At 35.4% G+C, this 27,429-nt stretch overlaps 1 protein-coding gene across 1 annotated transcript in view; it reads right to left on the bottom strand.

Annotated features, from left to right (window-relative positions):
- The window catches only part of VWDE (von Willebrand factor D and EGF domains), an 84,763-nt gene that overhangs the window by 32,538 nt on the left and 24,796 nt on the right, over window positions 1–27,429 (bottom strand). Inside the window, exons 4-14 of the mRNA XM_008686528.2 lie at window positions 21,988–22,172; window positions 18,966–19,197; window positions 12,867–12,932; window positions 11,659–11,906; window positions 10,996–11,085; window positions 8,998–9,142; window positions 6,246–6,463; window positions 5,921–5,994; window positions 4,060–4,330; window positions 1,646–1,854; window positions 549–1,513 (exon numbers count right to left, since the gene is read on the bottom strand). Coding sequence (XP_008684750.2) covers window positions 549–1,513; window positions 1,646–1,854; window positions 4,060–4,330; window positions 5,921–5,994; window positions 6,246–6,463; window positions 8,998–9,142; window positions 10,996–11,085; window positions 11,659–11,906; window positions 12,867–12,932; window positions 18,966–19,197; window positions 21,988–22,172 — 2,703 coding nt within the window. The remainder of the gene's footprint in view (window positions 1–548; window positions 1,514–1,645; window positions 1,855–4,059; window positions 4,331–5,920; window positions 5,995–6,245; window positions 6,464–8,997; window positions 9,143–10,995; window positions 11,086–11,658; window positions 11,907–12,866; window positions 12,933–18,965; window positions 19,198–21,987; window positions 22,173–27,429) is intronic.

The raw sequence follows: 27,429 nt of genomic DNA, 5'->3' as shown, positions 1-27,429 counted from the left end.
TATCTCGCAAAAATAAATAAATAAATAAATCTAAAAAAATTGTTATTTCTTATATTGAGATACAATAGTTTGCCCTATCTAGGTGGACTAGAGAAAAAATAAAGCAAACTGGTAAATTAGCAGAATATTAGAAACACATTACTCAAAAAACACTAAATTTGAGTTCTAGAAAAAACAATTATTCTCTACAACCAGAGGGACGAGCTGCGTGCAAAGACCCTGAGGTCAACAGAACTCGGCATTACAGAAACCAAAGTGGGTAGAGTGAAATGAGTGAGGGTTTTGGTTGTAGGGGATGAGTTTGAAGAGATACTGCATGCCTTATAGGCTTATGTTGTGCCTTATAGGCTATTACAAGTACCGGAGCTTTTACTCTGAGTAAGATGAGATGCTCTGGAAGAATTATTACTGTATCGATTAATTAATTTGGGTTCTTTTCCTTATATAATCTGAATAAACCCTGTTAAGATACTGAAGGTAAAAAAGAACAAAGAATTTCCATAATCAAATAACATACGCAATATCAGAGTTAGAGAGTACCCACTCACCATGTGAATCACTGCAGTCGTAGGAACTAAAGCCTGGGGAACATGCGCACCCCCATGCCATACACTGCCCATTGCCGCTGCATAAACTGGGGCATTTGAGTACGGAGAGAATGTCTTCAATTGACTTGCTGTATCCTTCTGTGTTATATTTCCCCTCTTCCAAAATTCTCTTTTCACATTCATTTTCTAACAGAGCCACACCTGCTTCTGCCCAGCTAAGATCATCTTTTAGGAGAACATCTTTAACACACATATCTACAGCACTGTCTAGGCTCTTGCCCAGAAAGGCAAGACAGTATCTTCCTATACTAGAGTTGGCAAGAGTCTGCTGGCACAGCGTCAAAGTGCCGAATTCGGTGAGACCAGAGGGTGTGGGCCATGTAGGGACAAACTCCTGGTGGACATCCTCAGTATGGTCCTCAGGGAAGAAATAAGTAAATTCTTCTAGGTCACTTTGGCTGAGACTTTGGGAAGCAAGTACAGGCAGAAACTCATAAACGTTTTGCCGTTTCCATCTGTTTTGTGGATCCCGCCTCATTTCCTGGCTGTGGCTACCCTGGTCCTGTGTATGTTTCCCATTGTTCAAAGTTTTTGGTGCCTCTTGTTTTTCATTTCCATGATGTTTTTGTAAATGTAACTCCAGTTTTGTTAGGTTCACATGCTTTTTTTCTTGAGGAAGGAAGTTCAAATTATTCTCTTCTCCAGATGTATACTCATTTATCCCTCTGATAAGAGCTTCTGAATTAATATACTCAGAGGTGACATCTAGTTCTGGTATCAAGAAAGAGAATTTGACATGTTTGACATCTTTGCAACCTGAAACAATCTCTTGTTGAGAAGCACTGCCCAAATGATCAGAAGGATATAATGAATTAGTGTCCAATGAGCAGCTACAATAGGATAGCTTTCCAGGTGACGGCAGAGAAACTGGTGTTGTGTCAAACATGCTTTTCCCTGGCAAAATCCTTCCAGGTGAAAAACAGAAAAGAAAAGTAAATTGCACAAGAACATTGTTTCTCAGTAACGTGTTGCAAAAAACACAGAGTATTGTGTCACCACTCAGTACAGTAACACATGAAAATCACTTACTTTCTTACCTCCATTCATTAATAAAAGCAACACAATTATCAAAAGTTAGATCAATTTTTATCCCATTTTTATTATGGAAATCATTTTCTGGGTTTTCATCAAAGGTGCCACAAAGTCCCAAAGTGTTTCTGTAGTCTAGGCTAGGGGCTCTGATTGTTAAACTCATGCCCCATTCACTAAGATCAGCACGGATAAATGCTCCAGAAGAAAACCTGATCTGAAATACAGAAATACAGAAATAAAAGATGCTTAAACAATATTCAATATGGATTAAGAAAAAAACCTATTATTTGAGAAGAAACAAATTCCTTTATTCTTTCAATATAAAGAGAGAATACCGATTTTCTTCAGACTACAATTTTCCTTTTAATGCTATGTGTCAAACCAATGGCTTTTGCACTTTGCTGACTTGAAATTTGATCTCCATATGGATTTTTTATTGCAAAATATTGTTCAAGCTCCTTTCTTTTTAAACTAAGGTGAGGTATTTTATACAATCGAAACAGCTATAAATGTTTAGGATAATATATACCGAGTAATGTCTATGACAATAATTAAATATGGAACTAGACTGCCAAGTAATTAATTTATGCAGATAAATATAATTCCAGAGGAATACATATTCCTGTGGCTAATCAACATTCTCATCTTCACAGCAGGCAAACAGAGTCAGAAGGCAAATTATAACCAGGGCATACCTGGTCGGGGAGTCGGAATGAGAGCAAGGGTTTGTTGAATTCTCTTAACAGCCTGTATCATCTGTGATCCTCCTCACAGACTTATTAATGCTCCCAGATCAGGGACTTGAATGTCAAGAAACTCTCTATTCTAAAAATCGCTGAAGATACACCATGTATGTTTGTTCCTCTGACTCCTTACCCTTTAATTTTCTTAAATTTAAAAACGGCACTTTTTCTCTTTATAAAAACGGTTAAGTGCTCATTCCCAAAAACTATTTTAAAAGCAAACAAACCTTACATTACTATTCAGTCTGGGCTAGTTAATGTTAAGATTTTGGTGCAGATTCTTCTAAAACTGTTCCTCTACATCATTAATATCTTTGCCTGTCAATAAATACGATCAACTCCAAAATTTTTGTGACTAGACAGTGTTCTATTATGTGACATCACTCAACTTAGGGTTTTAGTTAAACTAAAAAATTCATCATTGATTAACTGTAACTTTTCCATCTTAGAAGGAGAGATGCAATGAACACCACTGGGACTCTGCATATACTTACTTATTATGGTAAACTTTGAGAAGTAAGATTTCTTGAAAAATGACATGCGTAGGTTGTGTGCATGCATTATATATATATCCTTTGGAAAAACTGTAGCTACAATTTCTACTCTTGCCAATATTGTATGAAATGTTTAATCTGCATTTCTTTGATTACTAATGAAGTTGTGGTTTTCATGTTTTTGTTGGTTATTTATACTTTTAGATATATTTATCAGTTTTCTTTTGTAAATTGCCTGTGTATATTATTTGCTCATTTTAATTGGAGTGCTGATTATTAGTGATGTATAAGAGTGTTTTTTAGGGTCACCTGGCTGGCTCAATCACTAGCGTCATGGAGCTCTCGATCTTGGGGTTATGAGTTCAAGCCCCACGTTGGGTATAGAGTTTCTTAAAAAGAAAAAAAAATGGGAAGATTGAAAAATATTTTTAAAAAGGAGTATCTTCTATATTAACTGTATGTTTTATATGTAGCAAATATTTTCCCAATTTTCATTTGCATTTTGGTTTGTGAGGATGGAATTCAAATACATAACATTATGTTTAAAAATTCTTGTTTACCTCAATGTTATAAAAACATTCACCTATATTTTCTACTACTTTCATTTAAATTTGAATCTTACACACCTAGAATTTATTTTTTTGGAAGATGAAAGGGAGATGACATTATAATATAGATCGTTAGCTTACACACACGGACTATTACTTTAAAATATTAATGATCTCTAATCTTCTCCATGTGCCTACCAGCCTATTCCTGAGGCAGAACCACCTGTACTCATTTCAAAAATTGGCTAACTACTCCTGAATATTTATCCTTAATTATATAATCTCTGTGTAATACACCATTTATTAGGTACCATCAAAAATAATTTGTAGGAATAACCCACCCAGTTACCATACTGAAATCTTAAAATAAGGATGCTTAGATTTGACAAAGTCTTAACTATGTTGTGTCTATTTGTGTGTGCTAAGTAAAAAAAAAAAAAGAAAGAAAGAAAGAAAAAAAAAGTTGTTCCTTCTAAGATCAGTGTTAATCAAAAAGCTATTTTGGGGGGAAAAAACTAATATTAAAAAAATGATAGTTTCTAATTTAATAGAGATGGAAAAAAGTTCAGACTTTAATTCAAAATCTGTAGGAAAAAGAGGAAAATTACTTTTAAATGTAAATAATCATACATACTGTGACTTTTCTTCCTAAGTAGGATTCACTTATCTTGATATTGCTGGTTACATCTTGGCTCTTCACAGATAAATATGGCCGTGATTCATGTAGCTGACCACTGCACATATCAAAAGTAACTACATCACCTTCTTCTTTGGCAACAAACCCGCAGTTACATGACACAGGATAGTGAAGGCTTCCACAGTCCCACTGGCGTACATGGACTTCAAAATCTCGTGACATACTCTTATAAAGCACAAATGTTCCGGTCTTGAAATTATCATATACCCTATCATTAACAAAAATCAACTGCATTAAGAATTGGTACAAAATACCACAATAACATGTTATAAGCAAAAAATGGGTGTTACATTTATTTATACACATTCAATATATTTTGATGCAAGAATGAAAAATCCATATTTCTAATAGCTTACAGATTAGTTTTTTTTTTAAGATTTATTTATTTATTTGAGAGAGAGAGAGAGCACATGCATGCAAGGGGGGTAGGGGCAGAGGGAAAGGGAGAGAGTCTCAAGTAGAATCCCCGCTGAGTGCGGAGTCCCATGTGAGTTGATCCCACCACCCTGAGATCAAGACCTAAGCCCAAATCAAGAGTCTGATGCTTGACCAACTGAGCCACCCAGGTGCTTCATATTAGTTTAAAGCACAGAAGGAAAAAAAGTAGTGACAAACACCTTATCTCACAACTTGTTTCTTCCTTTCACCGCTTTGGTCAACCCCTGCTAGAGCCTTTTCCTCCCACCCCTGCTGTAGTTTTCTTCATAGCACCTATGTTCCTCAGATACACTACACATTTTATTTATTAATTGTGCATAAATCTCTTTACCTATACAGAAGTAAGCTGCACGAGAGCAGGGGATGTTTGTTTTATGAACTGCCATACCCTCAGCATTGAGAACAGGGTTGGTCACTTGTTGCACAATTAATCTTGTTGAATTATAACCAATTAAATTAATCACCATTAAGCTTTCTGGAGGTTTTTCCACTAAAACTTCTAAGCTTTTCATTATAACCATAAAGGATTCTTGCATGTGGGATCAATTTCTACAACTTTTCAATACTTGCTCAAACTTTTGGAATATCATCTGTTATGGAGTGCTTATCTATTTGCTCATATTGAATAATTTTACTGACAACGATCACATTAAAATTTTTTTAAAAAGAATAAGTTACCTTACCTTACATCATGAAGACAATTTTGACTCAACAAAGGGTATTCTTATAATTTTCTTTAGGGACATCTTAAAATCATATATTCCCCAGAACAGTATTACTGAGTTTAAAGCCTCGTATGCTGGTATTAATAGCAAGATAGCTTAGATTACTTTTTGATCATTTTGCCCATTTTACTTGCATTCCAAGGGCAGATATGCCGGTATTCATGATGGCTACAATAGTTTTCCCCTGAGTATCCTTGTCACGAAATAGAAATGCTTACTTTTTAAAATAATTATAATGTGTTAGTCTAATAATCTTGCCTAAACCTTCAAGATTATTTCAGTATCAAGTGGAAATGCAATATAGTAAATATCTCTAGAGCAAAGAACTTAACCATTGTTAAAAATAACTAAATGATCAAGTTAAAATGACTGTTCATATTTGTAAGAATCTTCATTTCTACAAATTCAGCCTCACAACTAATCTGTGTAATCTGCCAAATTTTAAGGCAAAAACACTCCACACAAATAAATTAGTATTTTGAAACAAGTCAGTAATACTCATACATGTCTTCCTTTCTAATCTTTCCATGAATAGGATGAAGAAATAATAAAATAGTAAGATGTTTAAAACAAAACAACAGCAAAATCCAGAAGAAACCAAAACTACTAAAAGAAAAAAACTTTCAGGAAATTACCTGCCATCAAATGTAATTATATGTGGGTCAGTAAATGAATAGCAGTAAGCAGTTGGGACATCCTTTACTTTGATCTTAAAAGCAAAGATATTTTCGGTAAATATTATCATTAATTGTACTTAGTGATACACAATAAATTGCTTAGCAATCTCAAAGACTTTTCCATTAATTACTGTTTTTACCAGTTATTGAAATTGACTCATTTAAAAATGGAAAAAAATGTATTAAACAATTTTGAAATGAAAAGTGTATAAGATGTATTGATTAAATAAATATATCTTTTTTAAAGCTCTAATTGTAGAGGCATTTTTTGTAATTTGTCAACCTGGATGCTGTCTGGAATGTAGGTGTTCCACAGGAAATCCTCATGAACTATAGGTTCCACTACAATGTTTGTAACTCTGTCTCCATCTCGAGAAAAATCCGTCACAGCAGTGTAGTACACAAAAGCATGGCTACACGATCCATTAGCACAGGATGATGTCCTTTGAAGGGCCACGTGACAGGAAGACAGTGCCAAATTTAAGCCTCGCTGTTCTTTACCTATTTCGTGAAAAAATACACTGAGAATTTTTTAAAGGAATTATACCAACCAAAGCATGTAATAACTTGATTAACATGGAACACTGAATTGAGAGATGATTCTTCTTTTCTCTCATTTAAAAAATATGGATGTAATTTTGTCAAATAAAAACAAGGCTACTGAACCCTACCTAATCTTTACAAATAATGAATCAACTTCAATATATACATATGTATGTACATACACAGTACTATTTTCAATAAAGTTATAAATCCATGTGTACCTGCATAAAATTCAAAAGCAATATAGAAAATTTATCGTGTTTCTGTAAGAAAATCATGATTCCACCAAGAAACATAATTTGACGTTCTTTCTGCCTAAGAATCGTGACTTGGGTCCAGATATGTCTGTAATATTTCACAGGGTTTGTACTCATGTTCTATCCATTGTTGAACGATAGCAACAATTATTGGTATAGATGATTATTGGATCATCTTAAAAATAGAAAAGTTAAAATAAATTAAGTAATTCCACACCAGTAATAAACTCTCTATAGCTTTTTGTTTTCCAAATGTCCAATATATTCAGAACCTTGAGATGCTCCCTTTCCTATGGAATAAAGAAAAAAAATAATAATTTAGAAAGAAAATGGTAACAGAAGAGAATAAAAGGAACTTTGGGAATGTGTAACTAAACAAAACAGATAGATTGTTCCAAAAACCGGCAACCAGGGAAGTTTGCTCTCATATCCAATCAATGATTACAAAATCCTTTTGAGGTCCAGAAAAAAGCAGCAGCTATTAAAACCTTCTATCTTCTTTTCTTCCACACATAATTTTCAGGTATAAAATTATATTGGTCTGACATAGAACACTGCACTAGACTCCAAATTCCTGAAAAAAAGAAAGTTCCTCTTCATGCATTTTCCTCCCTAGAAATACATACTGTTCCTATGCACATAAAAAATAACAAAAACATCTAAACTCTTAGCCAGCTCCCTAAGGTGATCATGGAATATATCTGGCTTGGATAGAGCCCCTGACATCATTTCCCCTGGTCTATGGTGAGAGGGCCAAGTATTGTTCTCCGTAAGCCTGTAAAAAAGCTGCACAGTCATTGTAGAAACACAGTAGGAGACAACAACTTGTTCTCTATGGAAGTAGAAACACTTTTTAAAAAGATGAGGCATATCCAGAATGAAATCCATAAATCCTTCTCCAGAAAAAAAGGAATTGACAAATAATAGGAACATGCAAATTTCTAAAATGTAGAAATATATTGCTTTTTGATTATTATAATAATGCTTGTCTTGTTGAAAGAATTGAAAGCACACAAATACAGTTTAAAGTATACTTGCAACTGGAGAAAATCTTTGCCTAACACATTTGGAAAATATCAATAACATCATCCTCTTCTTATTTGCGCTCATAAACGGTTGCAAAATTTACAAAAATATGCTTTTTGCAGGTAGTTCGAAGTAGAATTAGGTCAAACAGTTTAAGAGAGAGTTTAATTGCATATTTCTGTGCTGAATTTCAAAAAAACAGTGCTGTTCGTGGTGCTCCCGAAATCTAAATAGGTAGCAGGGTATTACCTCAGCCTGCTTACTGTCCGCTGTCTGGGGACAACCTCTCCCGATGCCTCATTCTATTTCCATATCCATCTCTCTTCTGGGTGTAGCATTCATTCCCAGTGGACTCTCCTAACATTCCTGTCCTTTTGTTTCTCTGGTATAATTTGGTGTGATAAAGACATGAAAACCTAGATATATTGTATTTGGTGTATTTACTACATACATTTTATATCCTATGGTGAAAAGGTGTGTACGAAGAATCTCTCTTAAAAGCTATATTCTAATTTATGTATCTCTTACGTGCTTTGGTCTCTACATTAGAGTCTTAGGGGAAGAAATAGAACTCAATCAACATGGTTTGTCCTCTCGTACATTATCGTGTTCTATGGGAGAATTTCATCTCTCTCTATAGGCTGTGACAGTGACATATATGCAGCCATGCATCCTGCAATCTATATAAATAGTAATTTCAATAGAATTTTAAAACAAAAGATCTCAAACACAAGCTTACATTAGGGAGACAAGTGTAAAGAATGCATTAAGAGATCCATGTTGCCTAAGTTTGAACCTACGTCAGCATAACATATCACACCTCCCTAGTTTGGGATATTTGGAAAATCCTCAAGAGCAGTTTGTCCCTCCATCTCCGAAAATAAAGCAAAGAAAAAAAAAATAAGTGGGAGGAGGAGAATGAGGAGGAGGAAGAGAACGATGAGGAGGAGGAGCTGCTCATTACTGGGTTGGTTGGTTTGTTGGTTTTAATGAATGCTTCGAGCCCAGGAGGGATAAATATGAACACAACACAGGCTGTTCTGTCATAAATATGGCCCAGTAGTATTAATGTGACTAAGCCATAACTTCATGTAAATACACAACATAATTAATTACATGTATACACTCCAGTGACTTTTTCTAGAAGAAAAAAAGCATTAATTATTATCTGAAATATCATAATAAAATTAAGTGAATCTAGTATATTACCTTGATCAACAGTTTTCAGTTTTAGTGAGATTTTGCACTCTTGGCCAAGCTCACTGGATGCAGAACAAATGACAGGAACTGTGCTCTCTATCTTCAATTGATATTCTTTCCCATCTTCTGCTATCGTGCTTAACTCAGGGTGTAACTGGCCGAAGAAAGTATGCAGAGCAGTCATGTCAAAACAGAATTTATTCCTAAGATAAAATTCTGCAAGAGCATTTTTCTCACCTTCCCCAGAGATTCTTGCCGTTAGGATTGTCATTAAACAAAGCAGCTTCCCTGGCATTGTATTCTGAACAAATAATTTGCACCTTTGTAAACTGATTAATGGGATGAGTTTGTTTTGATAATTGATCCTTGACTTGTATTTTAAAGGACAGCAAAATCTTAGAGGCCTTCTATATATGCTTTTCCTGGAATTCCATCCAGCCCATCCCTGCCCACCTCCCTCTATCAACCCTCAGTTTGTTCTCCATCATTAAGAGTCTCTTATGGGACACCTGGGTGACTCAGTAAGTTAAGCATCTACCTTCGGCTCAGGTCATGATCCCAGGGTTCTGGGATCAAGTCCCCCCCATCGAGCCCCGCATAGGGTTCCCTGCTCATCAGGGAGTCTGCTTCTCCCTCTCCCTCTGTCCCTCCCCCTGCTTGTGCTCACGCTCTCTTTCTCTCTCTCTCAAATAAATAAATAAAATCTTAAAAAAAAAAAAGAAGAGTCTCTTCTGGTTCTCTCCCCTTCCCCCCCCCATATGTTCATCTGTTTTGTTTCTTAAATTCCACATATGAATGAAATCATATGGTATTTGTCTTTCTCTGACTTATTTCGCTTAGCATAATATACTCTAGCTCCATCCACGTTGTTGCAAATAGAAATCTAAGTATTTTTAAATATATAAATCAAAATACTATTGTCACATCAACTATCTCAACCTTCAGCTTATCTCACAGCCTCTGTTTTCCTCAGTTGGATTACTGAGTACCGAAAACCTAGGACTGGGCCTATCCCAGTTCATAGGCCAATCCTATCGTGAGGCAGGAAGTTTTTACTTTGTCTCAACTCTTGGCTAGCTCTCAAAACAGATGCTTTTTAGCACCACATTTTCTCCCTGTTAGCCTAATCAGAAACATTTTCTGGGGCCAACCACTGACCCAGATGTTGTCTGCTGAGTGTTTACCAATGGAGATCCAAAGATTCTGTGCTCCGAGGTCTGAGCTCTGCTCTCCCCCCACTGTGGTTATGCTGTTCTGACAACATGGTTACTCTTCTCACTCTTTTTCTGGTCCCTATTGTGTATAAATGGACGTTCTCCAGGAACAGGTTTTTTCCTGGTTCTGATTTCTATTCTCACAATCTATAGATTATCCCATCTTGTCCCTGAACTAGAGATGAGTGCAGGTCTGACTCCAGTGCGGTGGCTGAGACCGCAGAGGGTACACAGCACTTGCTGCCTAGGCCTCACGACACTGCCCCATTCCTTCCGCCACTTCTGGGTTCCCTGTCATGCCTGCTCATCTGCTGCAATAGCTCATCTGTTCTTGGACCCCCTATGCTACCAGCAATGACCACAGATATCGCCTTGTTTAATTAGCTCCCTCTTCACAGTTCATAAAGCCCAGATTTCTGGGTCAATTCCACTCTAGCCAGAGGCTTCAGTCCCTGACCTAGACCTGTCTTCAAAAATGCATGGTAACTAAATATCAAGATTCTAACTTTTAGTTACATGGTGGAATAAATTGTAGGAATAAAACTTTAACTTTATTCTAATTAAAGCTACTTCTGAAAAAATATGCAAATATATTCCAATTTTTATTCATTAACAGGGGCCCTCAAACTTCATTGTGCATTAGAATTATTTGGGTTACTTTTCAAAAATACCGACTCTTGGATCTCAATATTTACTCTGTAATGAGGTCCTGGAACCAGCATCCACAGATCACAGTATGGAAAACACAGTGACAGAGAAATAATCTTTCTGATCCACCCCCATGGTGACATACCTTAATGCCTGCAAAAAATTCTTGGCTTTCGATGGCTAAACTTTGTACATGTGGTTTCTCCAATAAAAAGACGGAAGCACTACAGAATATCTATGAATACAATAACAAATAATCATTTAGCAATAAAATATTGGAGAAAATATGTGTAAACTATTATAATTAAGTACTTAACTTTTGGTAGTGCAAAAAAGATAATAAGAAACTAAATAATTTTAAAACTTGCTTGAAAACTGAGAAAAATTCCACCATTTAAAAATATTAGCTATTCAAAACCTCAACATAAATTAAAGTGTTGTAGACTTTGTGTTTAAGATATATTTAAAAGTAGATAATAAGTGATATCATCATTAAAAAAATGAAAAAATCTTTCTAGAATAAAAACGTATCATTTTAAAACCAGAAAGAGGCATCAAGTTATAAGGGTTCATTGATAATTCAGCAAATTGTAACAATGGATATTCGTATGTCGTCACTAAGATTACTGACTCATTCAATTATCACTGGAGTTGGCACAATGTCAAAGGAAAAAATAAAAAGAAAAACAATAGTGCTTTATATTCTGGGGACAAAAGTATTTTTAGGATATGTTACATTAAAAAAATCCATTTGGAAAATTAATTCAGTCATGAAAAGCAAAGAAAACCCAATTGTTTGTGAACATACCCTATCTCCGAGTCTGAGATTTATGCCATCCAGTTCTAAAAGAGAGGATTCCTGAACTGTGGTCTCTTGCTTCAGCTCCTCTTTGATTTCTTGAGAAGAAAGCCTAGACCAAGTTATGAGAAATCCCACTGAGGTGTTTGTAGGGGAAGCCTCAAAAGCACACCTACAGAAAAGCCTGGATCCCATCAGCTCCACCACAACTTCTGGCCTTCCTGGGGGTGGTGGTGGCAATGAGGCAGACAGCTGACCTGATGGGAGAAAATGCATCATCTGTAGTTGGGCATCTTAAAGAATGGAGACTGGCTGATTGGGAAAGCTCGTGGAGACTGTAACTCAGGGATTTATATTAAGAAAAGGAAGATAGCATTTAGAGAAATAATTATTTTCTAGCAATCGGGAAAGTAGCACGTTCTTATTTTGACCCATAATCACAGAAATACTGATAGCAGAGAAAAGTATCAGCTCATCAAGTTTATATTAATGCATGTTGGATGTGTCTACCCTTCAAGAGTCTAGCTCTTGAACATAAAAGTAATTTACCTCCTTTTAAGCAATTTCTGAAAGATTTCCTTTTCTAAGATGGAACAAACAAATAAAATTAAGGTTTTTCACATTTTAATTTCTTGCTTAAAAAACAGTCATTATAATGTAAATTCAAATGACTTACTATTTTACTCTTATCATTTACTCTTATAACTCAACCCATCATTACTCTGGATTGAAAGAGCTGCTCATCACGGGAGTGATTATACTGTTCAGTGAAATACATCAAGTGTTAAAAAACAGTCTTAGTCTTTTCATTTTTCTGATGTTAAAAATGTATGAAGTTTTCTCTAGAAATTTGGGAAGATTTTGTAATTTTTATCTCTGGTCACTTGCAAGATTAAATTTAGAGATCTAAAATGTTTTGATCTGGGGCACCTGGGTGGCTCAGTCAGTTAAGTGTCTGCTTTTGGCTCAGGTCATGATCCCAGGGTCCTGGGATCAAGCCCCACATTGGGCTCCCTGCTTAGCAGGGAATCTGCTTCTCTGTCTCCCTCTACCCCTAGGCCCCTGCTCTTGTGTGTGCTCTCTCACTCACTCTCTCACTCACTCACTCTCTCTCTCAAACAGTATAGTTAACATCTAAAATAGGTTACAGAACATAAAAACCCACTGAAATTGTTAGTTTATAAATACATTACTAAAAAATAAAATGTGGTACTTACGAACACAGTGACCTCCAATTTCAACTTCATCAGGGTGACATGGGTGTAATTTTGCATCAGAAATAGCTGCAAAAGGTTAAGGTTTGTATACTTATTCAATTGAGCATAAATACACAAGTCTTTAGAACTGTTTTGTCCTGTTGTACAATTGACCCTTCTATCTTTAGGAAATGACCCTTTTTTTCTAGGTAATATTCTTTGCTCAATAATTTACTTTGTCTACTATTAATATTACCACTCTAGATTTCTTGTGATTTGTGGTACCTAAGTATATATTTTTCTAGCCTTATATTTTCGACCTCATTTTTCTTTATATTTAAAATGGGCTTTTCTGGGGCGCCTGGGTGGCTCAGTCATTAAGCGTCTGCCTTTGGCTCAGGGCGTGATCCCAGGGTCCTGGGATTGAGCCCCACATCAGGCTCCCTGTTCTGCTGGGAGCCTGCTTCTTCCTCTCCCACTCCCCCTGCTTGTGTTCCATCTCACTGGCTGTCTCTCTCTCTGTCAAATAAATAAATAAAATCTTTTAAAAAATAAATAAAATGGGCTTTTCTGAGAAACCTGTAGTTGGGTGTTGCTTTTATTATCCAATCTGAAAATTTCTGACTTTTAATTGGTGTGTTTAGACCCCATGTATATATATTTTTAAATTTTATTTATTTATTTGTCAGAGAGAGAGAGAGCACAAGCAGGGGGAATGGCAGGCAGAGGGGAAGCAGGCTCCCGGCTGAGCAGGAAGCCCAATGTAGGTCTGATCCCAGGACCCTGGGATCATGACCTGAGCCCAAAGAAGATGTTTAACTGACTGAACCACCCAGGTGTCCCCCAATGAATTCTTCTTAATAAATAACATATATAAATCCTTTTGTTTGAATGGCAATGATTCTAAGTATAATCTTGAACTAACATTTCTTATTTGGTTTCTAGAAAGTGCATATAAATTGTGTGAAAATTATATATAGATTCTAAAAAACAAAAATAGTCATGATAATATATTACTAAAGTGGAAACATTTTTAATTTTTGCTGTTTTGATGATTTTTAAGCTAAATATGACTGACTGTTTGTTGCCTATCCAATAGCCCATTAGTTGGGAGCAGAAGTATGTTCAAGTAAAAAAGTACATTTCACAGACTGCCTCTAAAGGCAGAGATAAGCCAAAGAATTCTTCTGAAGTAGCTGTGATAAGACTTCTTCCAAGTAAGCTCCTTAAAGGCGGAAAGTTTCAGTTAGCACAGGCCCTCTTTTCACCCTTAGGGCTTCCTTTTTTATCCTGTCTAAAATGCACACAAAGGGCTAAAACTGGACCTTCATTTCATCACCATGAAGGAAAAGCAAAAGCCCAGAGACTCACAGAGACCTCAGTCTGTCATTGTAAAGTGGCCAAATCACTATCATCAGGGAACATCTGCTTCAGATTCTTGGTAAGCAAGAAAAAGAGACACTTATGTGGATTAAGTGACTCATTTTTGTTTGCTATTCATGAAGTCTAATTCAAGTCTAAATAGTATTTCAAGGTAAGCTTTTATTGGCACATCAGAGAAGATAATTCATGTGTTTATCTGATTAATAACTTATATGCAAATAGTAAAAAATAACAATCTTCTCCCAAAAATTCTCTTTATTTAAAACCAGAAGGAGATGAACTTGTGGGACTTCATCAAGATAAAAAGCTTCTGCACAGCCAAGGAAACAGTCAAAAAAACTAAGAGGCAGCCCACGGAATGGGAGAATATATTTGCAAATGACACTACAGATAAAAGACTGGTATCCAAGATCTAAAAAGAACTTCTCAAACTCAATACACGAGAACAAATAATCAAATCAAAAAATGGGCAGAAGATATGAACAGACACTTTTCCAATGAAGACATACAAATGGCTAACAGACACATGAAAAAACGTTCAACATCATTAACCATCAGGGAAATTCAAATCAAAACCACATTGAGATACCTCCTTACACCAGTTAGAATGGCAAAAATTGACAAAGCAAGAAACAACAAGTGTTGGAGAGGATGTGGAGAAAGGGGAACCCTCTTACACTGTTGGTGGGAATGAAAGTTGGTACAGCCACTTTGGAAAACAGTGTGGAGGTCCCACAAAAAGTTAAAAATAGAGCTACCCTGTGACCCAGCAATTGCACTACTGGGTATTTACCCCAAAGATACAGACGTAATGAAGAGAAGGGCCATATGCACCCCAATGTTCACTGCAGTATTGTCCACAATAGCTAAATCATGGAAGGAGCCGAGATGCCCTTCAACAGACAAATGGATAAGGAAGATATGGTCCATATATACAATGGAATATTACTCAGCCATCAGAAAGAATGATTACCCAACATTTGCAGCAATTTGGATGGGACTGGAGGAGATTATGCTAAGTGAAATAAGTCAAGCAGAGAAAGACAATTATCATATGGTTTCACTCACTTATGGAACATAAGAAATAGCAGGGAGATCTGTAGGAGAAGGAAGGGAAGAATGAAGGGGGGTAAACAGAAGGGGGAATGAATCACGAGAGACTATGGACTTTGGGAAACAAACTGAGGGCTTCAGTGGGGAGAGGGGTAGGCGATTGAGATAGGCCGGTGATGGGTATTAAAGAGGGCACATATTGCATGGAGCACTGGATGTTATACGCAAACAATGAATCATGGAACACTACATCAAAAACTAAGGATGTACTGTATGGTGACTAACATAACATAATAAAAAATTTAAAATAAATAATAAAATAAATAAATAAATAAATCCAGAAGGAGGACTTGAATATGGAGAATAAGAGAAATAATTTTGAATATTCAAGCTTGAGAAGCTGAATGGGTGGAAATGGCATCAACAGGAAATTTTTTTTAAGTTTTAAGGGCATGTCATAAAAATGCAAATTTTATGTAGTGACTTTTAAAATTCAATGTAAACAATAATATTTCTGATGAAGTGATTTTTCTTATTTTATGGTATAAAAGTTTCATTTTTATTTTTAACAGTAATCAATATTTCTTAAAATAATGTAGGCATATTGTAGGGGTTTTTTTCATCGAAACACCTATACAATTTTCCACAAATACTTGGCAGTATTATTTGAAATTTTATAAAAATTAACTATTTTTAATGACAAGGATATTGAAAAATACTTAAAAGACATTTTTTAAAATCGCTTATCTTGGCCTCTCAATGAAACTGATGCATCTCTCTGGATTTTCTCCTTCCCAATGAATAACACTAGCTCTATTAGCTGAGCAGATGCTGTCCTTCCTTATTGAACGTAATGCCTTCAGCCAGGTTTAGCTGGCCAGCAGCTGGGTAAGACGTGACGATTTACTGGCTCAGGCTCTCAGGATAATTCTCCTAAGACTTCTTGAAGCACAGAGAATAAAATGAAGAGCTCCCTAAATATCAGGCCCTGCTGCCTTTCCAAATCTGTGTCTTGTTAGGCTCTCCCTCACTCTTTGCAATCCAGTATGTGTCTCTGTGCTGCTTCACTTCTGGGAGCAACACCACACTCACTACTTTAAGGCCTTTCACGTGCTGTTGTCGCTGTCAGGGAGGTTCTTCCCCACTCTCTTTATCTGACCCAGGACTGTTTACCCCCCAACTCTCAATGTCAATGCCCCGCTCTCAGAAGAGGCTTTCTCAGAGCATCTCATTATAAATTTCACCTTCCCTCCCTCAGCTACAGCAACTTTTAATCTTCTCATTCACACCATTCATTGCAATTTGTGATTCCACTTATACTCTTTGCCATTGTTTTGCCGTATCTGTTATTTGGGTTCGTTTTAATCTAGAGAGTCTAAGAATCTCAGGTACATGGTCTTCAAAGAGTTTAGTCATAATTGAGTACAGAGAAAATGAAACAAACAATAACTTATTAAGTTCAATTATCTATTGTGAGCTCCATGATGGTGTATTATGGGAGCTACCCACAAGCATTCCCATTACCCAGCCTCCTTAGTCAAGACCATACAGTGGCAGGCTCATGAATCTGGTGTGCATTTTATGTCTGTATATCTCATATCCCCTCTTACGGAACAGGCCAAAGTACAACTCTTCATTTCTCTCTCTCCCCCACTGATGTGTTACTTTCCCGTCTCAATTGCTCAAGCAATAACCTAGGCCTTGTCCTTGGTTCCTTACTTTCCATCTTCTCCTATATCCAATTCATGAGCTCTGCTTCCAAAAGACATCTCAAATCAATAATCTCTTTCCTTTGCCACTAGTCTAAACCATTTCCTCCTCCCCCAACCTTTGAGCCACCACAGTCTTTCCATAGCCTCCTAGATGGAGTCTTACTGCAGGAACAATTGCCCTTTAAATACAATCCTTAGGTCATATTCACCTACTTTAAATCCCATAAGGTTTTATACTGCAGTTATGACTAAATCTAAGTTCTTACCATGATCTACAGACCCTACAGATTCTGTCATCTTCCTACTTTTCTGACTTCATCTCTAAAGTCTCATCCATTCAGTCTTCCTGCCATGTCGTTCCTCCTTCAGTTCCTTGAACGGCCATCTTCATGCCTATCTAAGGACACTGACATATCTTGTTCTTTCTACCTGGAATGCTCTTTCCCCACATGTTTTCAGAGCTGGCTTATTCTTCTCATTTGGAGCTGAGCTCAAGTTCATCACCTATTAAAAGAAACCTTCTTCAGGTATTCTCTGTAAGATAGCATCCCTGTGCCAGTTAATCCCTATTGCATTGACCAGTTTTTCTAATTTATAAAACATACTGCTTTCAAAAATAATTTTATTTTTGTTTTATTTTTGGTTTGTGATAAAACATTTTATTTAAAATTAATTTTAAGACTCACATAAAAATTATGAAAATAAACGAAGATTTACCTGTAATAATACCCCTTCCACTAATAATTTGCATATTACAAAACCATGATACATTTGTTAAAACTCAGGAACTAACCTTACGACTCAATTCTTAAATAAACTGAAAATTCTATTTGGATTTTACCAGTTTTCCATTAGCATTCTTTTCTGTTCCAGTAGTCAAGCCAGGATATCATCATATTGCATTATTCATCATGTTTCCTTAGTCCCTTCCAATCTGTGACGGTTTTTGCACTCTTTCATGGCTTTTCATGATTTTGACACTTTTGAAGAGTATTGTTCAGTATTGTAGGGTGCTTCTCAATTTGGATTTGCATGAATTTCCTCATGATTACACTGGGGTTATGGCTTTTAGGGAAGAATACCACAAAGGAGAAGTGCATCTTATTTGCACATTATCAGTAGGTAGCCGAGACCAACATACATTATCACTGGTGATATTAACCTTGGTCACTTGATTAATAATATAGTGTCTACTAGGTTCTCCATATGAAATCATTATGTTTTTCTTTCTATATATAGTATATATTATTTGGAAGCAAGTCACTAAGTACAGCCCACAACCAAAATGAAGGAATTAGACTCCACCTTGTAGATGGAATAGTTGCTACAAATATTTGCATTCATCTTTAAGAAAGTTTGTCTCCTTTCTTCCACCAATTTATTTCTCTGCATTTGTCTTTAAGGAAGGTTTGTCTCCTTTCTTCAACCAATTTATTTCTCTATCGTGTCTTGACATAGTAGGGACTCTTGCATATTTATTTTATTCTTTGGGTCAAATCCAGTTTATTTTTATATGTTGTCTGAGGCACTCCACTAGAATGTGAGTTCCACCAGGGAAGATACCCCATTTGTCTTGTTAATGAACAAGACAACCCTAGGGCCTAAAATAATTCCTGGCAAAGGATAAATATTCAATTCATACGAATGAATGAAAGATGAAATGATCAAACACATTTTCATGATATCTTTTACTCACCATCTTTCATCCCTTATTGAAGAGTGAAGGGGCATGAGGAAACCAATGAATTTTTAACACACTCAATCATCATGTTCAATGGGAGGAAAGAATCCTAAACAGATTTGGCTAATTTAAACCAGAAATTTAGCTTCACTCTAGCAACAGTGGCAGACCAAGACTCTTCCTGAGATCTGTATTATCTCAACATAACCTATCCAGAGAATGGCCCCAAAACACCAACATACACAGAGTTCTGTGATTAACAGTTCATGTATATTACTCATGTTTTCTTACCTTGTGCACAATACCCCATACATCCCTGAGTGGGCTGTAGTAAGTACACAAAAAAATTTCCACAGTTTCTTACAGACACTGGGATTTGAAAAAGGCAGCAGTCTTTTGCAGCACTAAACAAAAACTTCCATGTGGCACAAGCTGTCAGTTGCTTGATCTCTCCAGGTGAAGGCAGTGTCTCTGAATCTCTCAGAGACAGCCAGATGGGGGCCTGTGTTCCACAGTGATTCACCTTTAGCAACAGAAAAAAGGAAAGTTGAAAATCCAATTTATTTTCACACATGATAAATAAGTCACCTTTGCATTTTCTTCTAAACAACCTTTAAAATAATAAACTATCATTTAAAAACTCTAATAACTTGTACCTGTGCTAAAAAGGAACTTTACATAGTTACTGAATTTAAACAATACTAAATTTAAGGTTGATTGCTCATAATTAATATAATCTTACTCCATTTAAATTTATTCTATGTTACCTTTGTGACGTGAATAAGAGAAATTCAGTATCAGATAACTTACCACCATAGTGATACATTCTAAGATAAGATAAGTGAATCTGAAGTCATCTTAATACAGAGCAAAAAGATAAACTCACCTTGGAGATTTTTTCTAAAATTACTGGGTATAGTATATGCAAGATTACTGGAGGGGAGGCGATGGGGGGATGGGATAACTGAGTAATGGGCATTAAGGAGGGCACTTGATGTAATGAGCACTAAGTGTTATATGCAACTGATGAATCACTAAATTCTACCCCTGAAACTAATAATACACTATATGTTAACAAAATTGAATTTAAATAAAGAATTTTTTAAAAAGAAGTTAATGTATAGTTCAGGAGGCATCAAAAATCAGGGGAGAAGGAAAGGATTATTCAAAATCTGGTGATGAAACAATGGGTTGGCAATTTGGAAAAGAAAAGCCTCACTTAAAGCCAATTATCAAAATCATTTCCAGATGGAAAATGGAATTAAATAGAAAACTAACCCAGGAAAAATAAGAAGAAACTACATATGATTTAGGAAGGACTCAGGCACCTTCTAAATGCATGACCTCAGTTAAGACACTCAACACCCTTCCCTTTTGTTCTAGATGGATTGTAGTACCCACCTCACTGTGCTGTGCTGAGGTATAAACATAATTATGTACACAACATAGTTTCTACATAGCTATGATCCAGCTTGTTAGCCAGATTATAATGCTCAATATTATGATTATTTCCAGGCTTAAAAGCAATGGAAATCATAAAAGAAAAGATGGATAGTTATGTTTAAATAATAATTTTAAAAATATAAGACAAAGAAGAGTTAATAAGAATCAAATAAGAAGAAAAGTATTTGTTAATAGCATTATATTTAGTATATTATTTATTGTCACACTATTATATTTCCTATTTTATTTTAATGATATAATGTTATCCACTTAAAAACTGTAAGATCATAGAGTGGTAAAATACACAAACACATAATTCACAGATGAAATACAGATGCCTAATGAATACATGAGAGTATTCAGTATTAGAAAAGTTATTTTTATCTACTGCTCCTGAAATGAGAAATTAGCATTATATTTTTAAAAAACAATTATACGTATCAAAACTTCAAAAAGACATTAAGCTTCACTAATTTTACTTATAAAATAATCTTACTAAATACACTAAATAGAACAGTGATTTATATGCATGTTTGCTAATTGCAGAATTACTTATTATAGCAAAAGCCCAAAGGTGCACACACGGCAATGGTTTATATAAATACACTATATACATATGACAGAAAATTATTTTCAAAATTAATATTAAAGAATTTTCAACAACATAGGAAAATGCTAATGCTGTAACTACCTGAGAAAAGCATGTTTTGTAATTGGATGTGTAGCATGAACCTTACAGAGCAATCAATACAAAAAGAGGGAACAACAGCGAAATGTTCATGGTGGTGTGACTGTGTGGGTCGATGATGAATGAATGTTATTCTATTAACAGTTTTCTATAATGCACATGAATTATTTTAAACATCATAGACATTTATTTACACAGACTTGTATTATCCTGTAGAGTAAAAAATAATAATAATTAAAAAAAAAAAATCTACCGATTCACCAAGTGGATCCTCTAAAGCCTCGGCTCAATAGGGAATGAGAGAGTGGAGGCAGGGAACACTTCTCCCTGGGGCACAGACCCAGCGAAATCAGTTCACCTTTACATTTGTGTGAGGGTCTAGATTCAATTATAATATGTTCAGGCAGAGAAAAAGAGCACAAATATTTAAGGATGTAGTGAATTTCCTGTAATTTCCTTAAATTTTCCTTTTAAATTCTGATTTTTTTAGTTTATTGCAAACAAAATGCCACAGAAGTGACAAGCAAATAAACAAAAAGGGAAAAATAAGACAGCCACAATGTCACTACTTAAATACTGTTAAAATTTGGGTATCTTTCCTGAGTTTTTTTTTCTACATTACATTTAAAAGGGAAAATAATTCCTGCTTCTGCATAATTCACGAAATATGGGTAACAATAAGGAGAATGAAGAGCCTTCACAGAGAAGGGGCCTTCTATTTAAGACTGACAAGAACTTGAAGCACTTAGAAAACACAGTATCTTACTGTTTACAAGTTACTTGTGGTTAAGTACAGGAGCCCTGAAGATTGGTGGCCTGTGATCAAAACTTGGCTGTTTGGCTAGCTGGGTAACTCTAATAGGGGTGTTTTCGCTTAAAAGTCTGTGTTTCCTGTGCTCTATGATGGAAATGATGATAGATTATATTCTAGAGTTGTAAAAACTATGTAAGATACTGTAGGTAAAAAACCCTTGATGGACTGCATGAGCATAACATTAACTATTACTATTATTATTATAACAGGGAACATGGCAACACTCCTTTGGATTAACTCAATCCTGACACAAGAGTAAAATTATATTTCAGAGTGAGAAATAAATTGGTTGTAACAATATTCAATCCTCATATGAAAAAATACATAAGAAAATACACATGTAGTGTACGCTTAGTGAGTTGAAATACCTCAACACACTTGGTTGGCATCTCAGCAGGTCTGTCAAAGATGAGAAACCGATACCATCCGGGAGAGAGGGAATGGTCACATATGAGGTCTTGAAAGGGAGAATGCTGGAGGTGCATTGAGTCAAAATGCACACTTCTGTAAGGGCTCCGAAGAAACTGGTGTCCCCCAGGAGAGCACTCCTGAGCTACGAAGGAAAGACAGTGTCTTATGTATGTGTTTTCTTCATTAACATAGCTTAGTCCTCAGTTAAAATTGATTCTCTCCCCCAAATTAAGCAAATAACCTACAACTGCACATAATGACCATCTAAAATGTCAGGGTCTCTTAGTAAGTCAAAGAGGACTTGAATTTTCCATAAATGCAATAAACCAATCAACAAACTGTAGAATATATTTTTGAGGTACTTAAGTTTCAAGAACTTTATTTTCATTTAATTTGGACAAGCAATACTGCTGCTCACTGTTGAGTTAGGATCTGTTTACTCTTACCATCTGAAGTCACAGACCCTGCAAAGACTCTTCTTGAGAGTGGCCCTCCAGATCTGAATGCCATTATTGACCCTCCATGACCCACTTTCTTCCCCAGTAGCCACATGCCCCCCAAGTTCCAACTCTGCCAAGTCCTGGAAGGCAACAAAGTAAATTAAGCTTTTAATGCCAATCTAATTTTTGCAAAATGCCCTCCTATTGAAGTTTCCTGCATTCTTGAGTACAGGAAAGAATATAAAGTTTTCAAAGTTTTTTTCTTCTTCTTTTTTTAAGATAAAGTATTGAAATCCCTTTTTATTAACAAGCATAGGAAAAGGAATGGGGTACAGGGGCACAGTTTTGAAGGAGAAACAAGAAAACACCCTGGGGAAAGAGAGATGCTGTAGTATGGAAAGCCATTTCTGACCAGCACTTGGCCTGGAAGATACTTTTTCTGTCATACCCACAGAGGCAGAACATAAAGTTCCTCTCCCAGAAAGAAGAAGAAAGAAACAGAGGTAGTAATCCTAGAAATATACCCTAGAAATATAACTAGAATTATAACTCTTGTTTGAAGTTCCTGTACTCTCAAATGATAGGAAGCACAAAGACCTGTCATTATCTGGATACCAGAGTTTCTTGTTGACAGAGTAGGTAGAAAATCTCCAAATATTAGCTATTATGTATATTGAAGGAAACTACTACAATATATATAATATCTATGAAATAGAAATATGAAAGAAAAATTCAATCATTACTAAAGTACTTCACTGTGGGAAAAATTTATCTAACTGAACAAAAACTCTCAAACATTTATTACATAATTTTAAGTTACAGAAGTGTTTTTATTTTTCATTTTAATTTTTTAAAGATTTTATTTATTTATTTGACAGAGAGAGAGACAGCCAGAGAGAGCGAACACAAGCAGGGGTAGTCGGAGAGGAAGAAGCAGGCTCCCAGCAGAGCAGAGAGCGCGATGCAGGGTTTGATCCCAGGACCCTGGGATCACGCCCTGAGACAAAGGCAGACGCTTAACAACTGAGCCATCTAGGCGCCCCACAGAAGTGTTTTTAAATCAAAATCAATTTCTGAGCTTAAGTTAATAAGAGCACAATAAACTAAAGATATTAATTTGTAAGTCAATCTCATAAGTGTAGCTTATGAAGTTATAATTTTTTTGCTTTTTGTTGTTTGTAGAGATAGCAATTAAACTGTGTAGAATGTATTGTTCTTCAAGACAAAAGGTCTCCCCTAAAGAATTTTGTATAGTAAAAAAATTTAGGAATGAGCACAAAAGGTTTCTTCTCTTATCTCTTGCTCCACCAGTTTTCAACTTCCCTAGAAAAATATAATCCAAAAAGCACTATTGACTTTGATTATCTCAAACTGTAAACCCTCAATAAATATTTCATAAAATGTATATGGATAGAACTCTGGGGATATGCCATCATTTCATTTAATTTTAAAATAACTCTAAGATCCTATCCACACCGCGACATTGTACCTGGTTAGAAACTAAGGAAAATATTTAAAAAGAGATTCCTAGTGAGGTTTGCATGAATTATTGAAATGTTTTCGCTGATCTCTTTCCTGCAATAGAATTTTGTCTTGGGAAAAAAGTAACTAACTCCATCTTTATTCTGTAGAGCATTTCTCTTTCTTAATGCTTCTGTAGCGCTCACATTTCCTCTGACTTTGCACTTTGAATAACTGTTTACTAATCCAAAGCTAAAGATGTAATAAATGTAGTGGCAATCACAGCGTAACAGCAACAGTGATGTGCAAATGTTGGGGTTTAGAGCAAACGGTCAAAAAAAGAATTCTTGTGACGTCTTCGGTGGACAAAAGTAGTTTTATTAAAGCATGGTGACAGAACTTGTGGACAGAAAGAGATACACTGAGGTTGTGCTGGGTGACCAGTTATATACTTTTAAGTTGGGAGGGGGTTAGGGATAGTGAAAGTCTCTAAGGATTTATGGAAGCAAGGTTTTTAGGACCTTGAGGGGGGTAGCTATTGTTAGGAAAAGGTCATTTATTACTATCTAGTAAAACCTTAGTCATGAGACCCTTTAGATGTATATCAGTGGGCCATATGCTTGGGGGATGATTGCCAACATGTATCTTGGAGGGTAGAAACAAAGGAAAATTTCAAAGGAAATTTTCAAAGGAATTTTTCAAAGAAATTTTCAAAGGAAATGTAAACGATCCTGGAGGTTGGGTTAACATTAATGTAAAGTTGCCTTTTGCCCTCAGCAAAGTATTAACATCGAGGCAGCTGAGTTCCTAGAGGAAGTCACTCTGCCTGTCTCAAGGACTTGTCAATGGATTAAAAGTTGTAAGGAAATTTAATTTTTTCTTTTGCCTTTGTTCCTTACATCAAACAATACTAAAGAACTACATAATATTTACACAGAAAAATTTAAAAATTTATTTATTTTTATTTAGTATTTATTTTAGAGGAAAATTCTTAATTCATATGATTAAATAATAACCCATATTTTGTATTGTTCATTTTTTTCCCAAAAAATTGACTTGTCTTTTTAAAAATGTTAAAGGTCTCTGTAGAAAATTTTAAAATCTTATTAGCAATGAACAAGCTACACTCAAAAACCTCATTACAACCTTAACTCGAGAATGCAACATACAGCTAGGTAAGTGAAAATTATAAGGATAGTTTGGGTTCCCATTTGGAAATCTGGGGACTTAGCTCCTCAAATACTAAAAGAAGAGCTCTACAATTAGAGCTTGCTCACTAGTCAATTTTATGACATGAATGATGTGCTAAACTTTCTAGAAAACTACCAATATAACTTTTCCCTCACGACAAAAGTACATATAAAATATACATTAAAATTGACATTTCTATTTATTCTGTCTATCCCCATAGGATTCAAATAAGTGAGACAGTATATAATAGAATCTGTAATACCTCAATTTGAAATACTTTGGGAGAATGTGCCAAGTTATAAATAATAGATACATAATGATACAATATGAAACGGTTTTCTAGTTTTGTTTGTAGATATAAAATAATCTGTACTAGATTGTTTTCTAGTTTAACACAATGGCCAAGATTCTTTAAGATTTATAACTGGTGGACAAACAAATATGTTAGGAAAGTAGATAAATCACTGTACTTTTAAGAGATGAATATGCTTAATGCCTGAAGACAGGTACTTCATAATATCTGAGTTTATCATTATAAACTTTATATTGTCCTATGGGAATTTCAAATATTTGTCAATTTTTAAAATTTGTATAGCTTCCCTAAAGCTTCTGATATTCAAAAAAGACCATGAGTTCTGCAACAACACAAAAGGCTAAAAAAGCAAGGTCAGATAGAGAGTGACTAGTTTGCTAAATCTCTTTACTTTGCCCTCCATATATAAGGCAAAAACTGAATGCCTCTTGTAAAGAATACAAATAGATTGAAAGTAAAAGTATGGAAAATATCATACAAACAACAACCACAAAAAAACAGGATTGGCTAATGTTAATATCAGACAAAAAAATCTTTAAAAATGTTAGTAGAGATAAGGAGGGGCATTTTGCAATGAGGATAGGTTCAGTCCATGAGGAGATACCCAGTGATGAATACACACATACACACACACAGAGAGAAGGAAAAAAATACCTACTTCAATGGTAATAGTTGAGGACTTCAATACTGCATTTTTAAAAAAAGATTTTATTTATTTATTTGAAAGAGAGTGAGCGGGGTTCGGGTAGGGGGGAAGAGCAGGGGGAGAGGGACAAGCAGACTCCACACTACGCATGGAGCCTGACACAGAGCTTGACCTCACAACCTTGAGATCATGACCTGAGCAGAAATCAAGAGTTGGATGCTTAGCCTACTAAGCCACCCAGGCACCCCACAATACTCCACTTTCAATATGAATAGAAAAATGGGCAGAAGGTCAACAAAGAAATAGAACTAGAACAATACTATAAAGCCTAACAGACATCTATAGAACACTCCTCCCAACAACAGCAAGCAGAAGTTCTTCTCAAGTACACATGGAACATTCTTCAAGATAGACAATACACTAGACCACACAATAAACCTCAATAAATTTAAAGAAGACAGACATCATGCAAAACGTGATCTTTTACCATGATGGAATGAAATTATAAATCAACAGAAATAAATTTAAAGAGCTTACAAATATGTGGAAATTAAACAACCTAGATAATTGATGGATCAAAAAAGAAATTAGGAGGGAAATGAGAAAATACACTGAAAAGATTAAAACAAAGATACAACAAAACAAAATTAATGAGATGCTGCCAAATTAGTACTTAGATGGAAATTTATAGATATATATGCCTACATTAGACAAGAGTAAGAGCTCAATGTAATAAGCTAACCTTGCTCCTTAACACTGGAAAAAGAAGAGCATACCACATCTTAAGGAAGCAGAAGGAAAAAAAATTTAAAGATTAGAGAGTAAATTAGTAAAATTGAGAATAGAAAAACAATGGAGAAAATCAATGAAACCAAAAGCTGGTTCTCTGAAAAAAAAAAAAATCAACGGAATTGGCATTATCTCTAACGAGACTGAGGGGAAAAAAAGAGAGAAGACTCAATTGCCAGAATTCGAAATGAAATAGGAGACACCACTACAGATTTTATTAAGGAATATTATTACAGGGGTGCCTGGGTGGCACAGTAGATTAAATGTTGGATTCTCGGTTTCGGCTCAGATCGTGATCTCAGGGTTGTGAGTTTGAGCCCTGCATGGGGATTCATGCTCAGCATGGAATCTTCTTAAGACTCTCTCTCTCCCTTGCCCTCCATCCTGTGAACTCTCTCTATCTCTCTCTAAGATAAATAAATAAATAAATAAATAAATAAATAAATAAATAAATAAATATTTTTTTAAAAAAGGAATATTATTGGGTGCCTGCGTGGTTCAGTCGGTTAAGCATCTGCCTTCAGCTCAGGTCTCAGGGTCCTGGGATCAAGCCCAGCTT

Source organism: Ursus maritimus, unplaced genomic scaffold (genome assembly GCF_017311325.1).
Source record: "Ursus maritimus isolate PB19 unplaced genomic scaffold, ASM1731132v1 scaffold_3, whole genome shotgun sequence".
NCBI lineage: Eukaryota > Metazoa > Chordata > Mammalia > Carnivora > Ursidae > Ursus > Ursus maritimus.
This window is presented reverse-complemented; position numbering and strand designations above follow the sequence as displayed.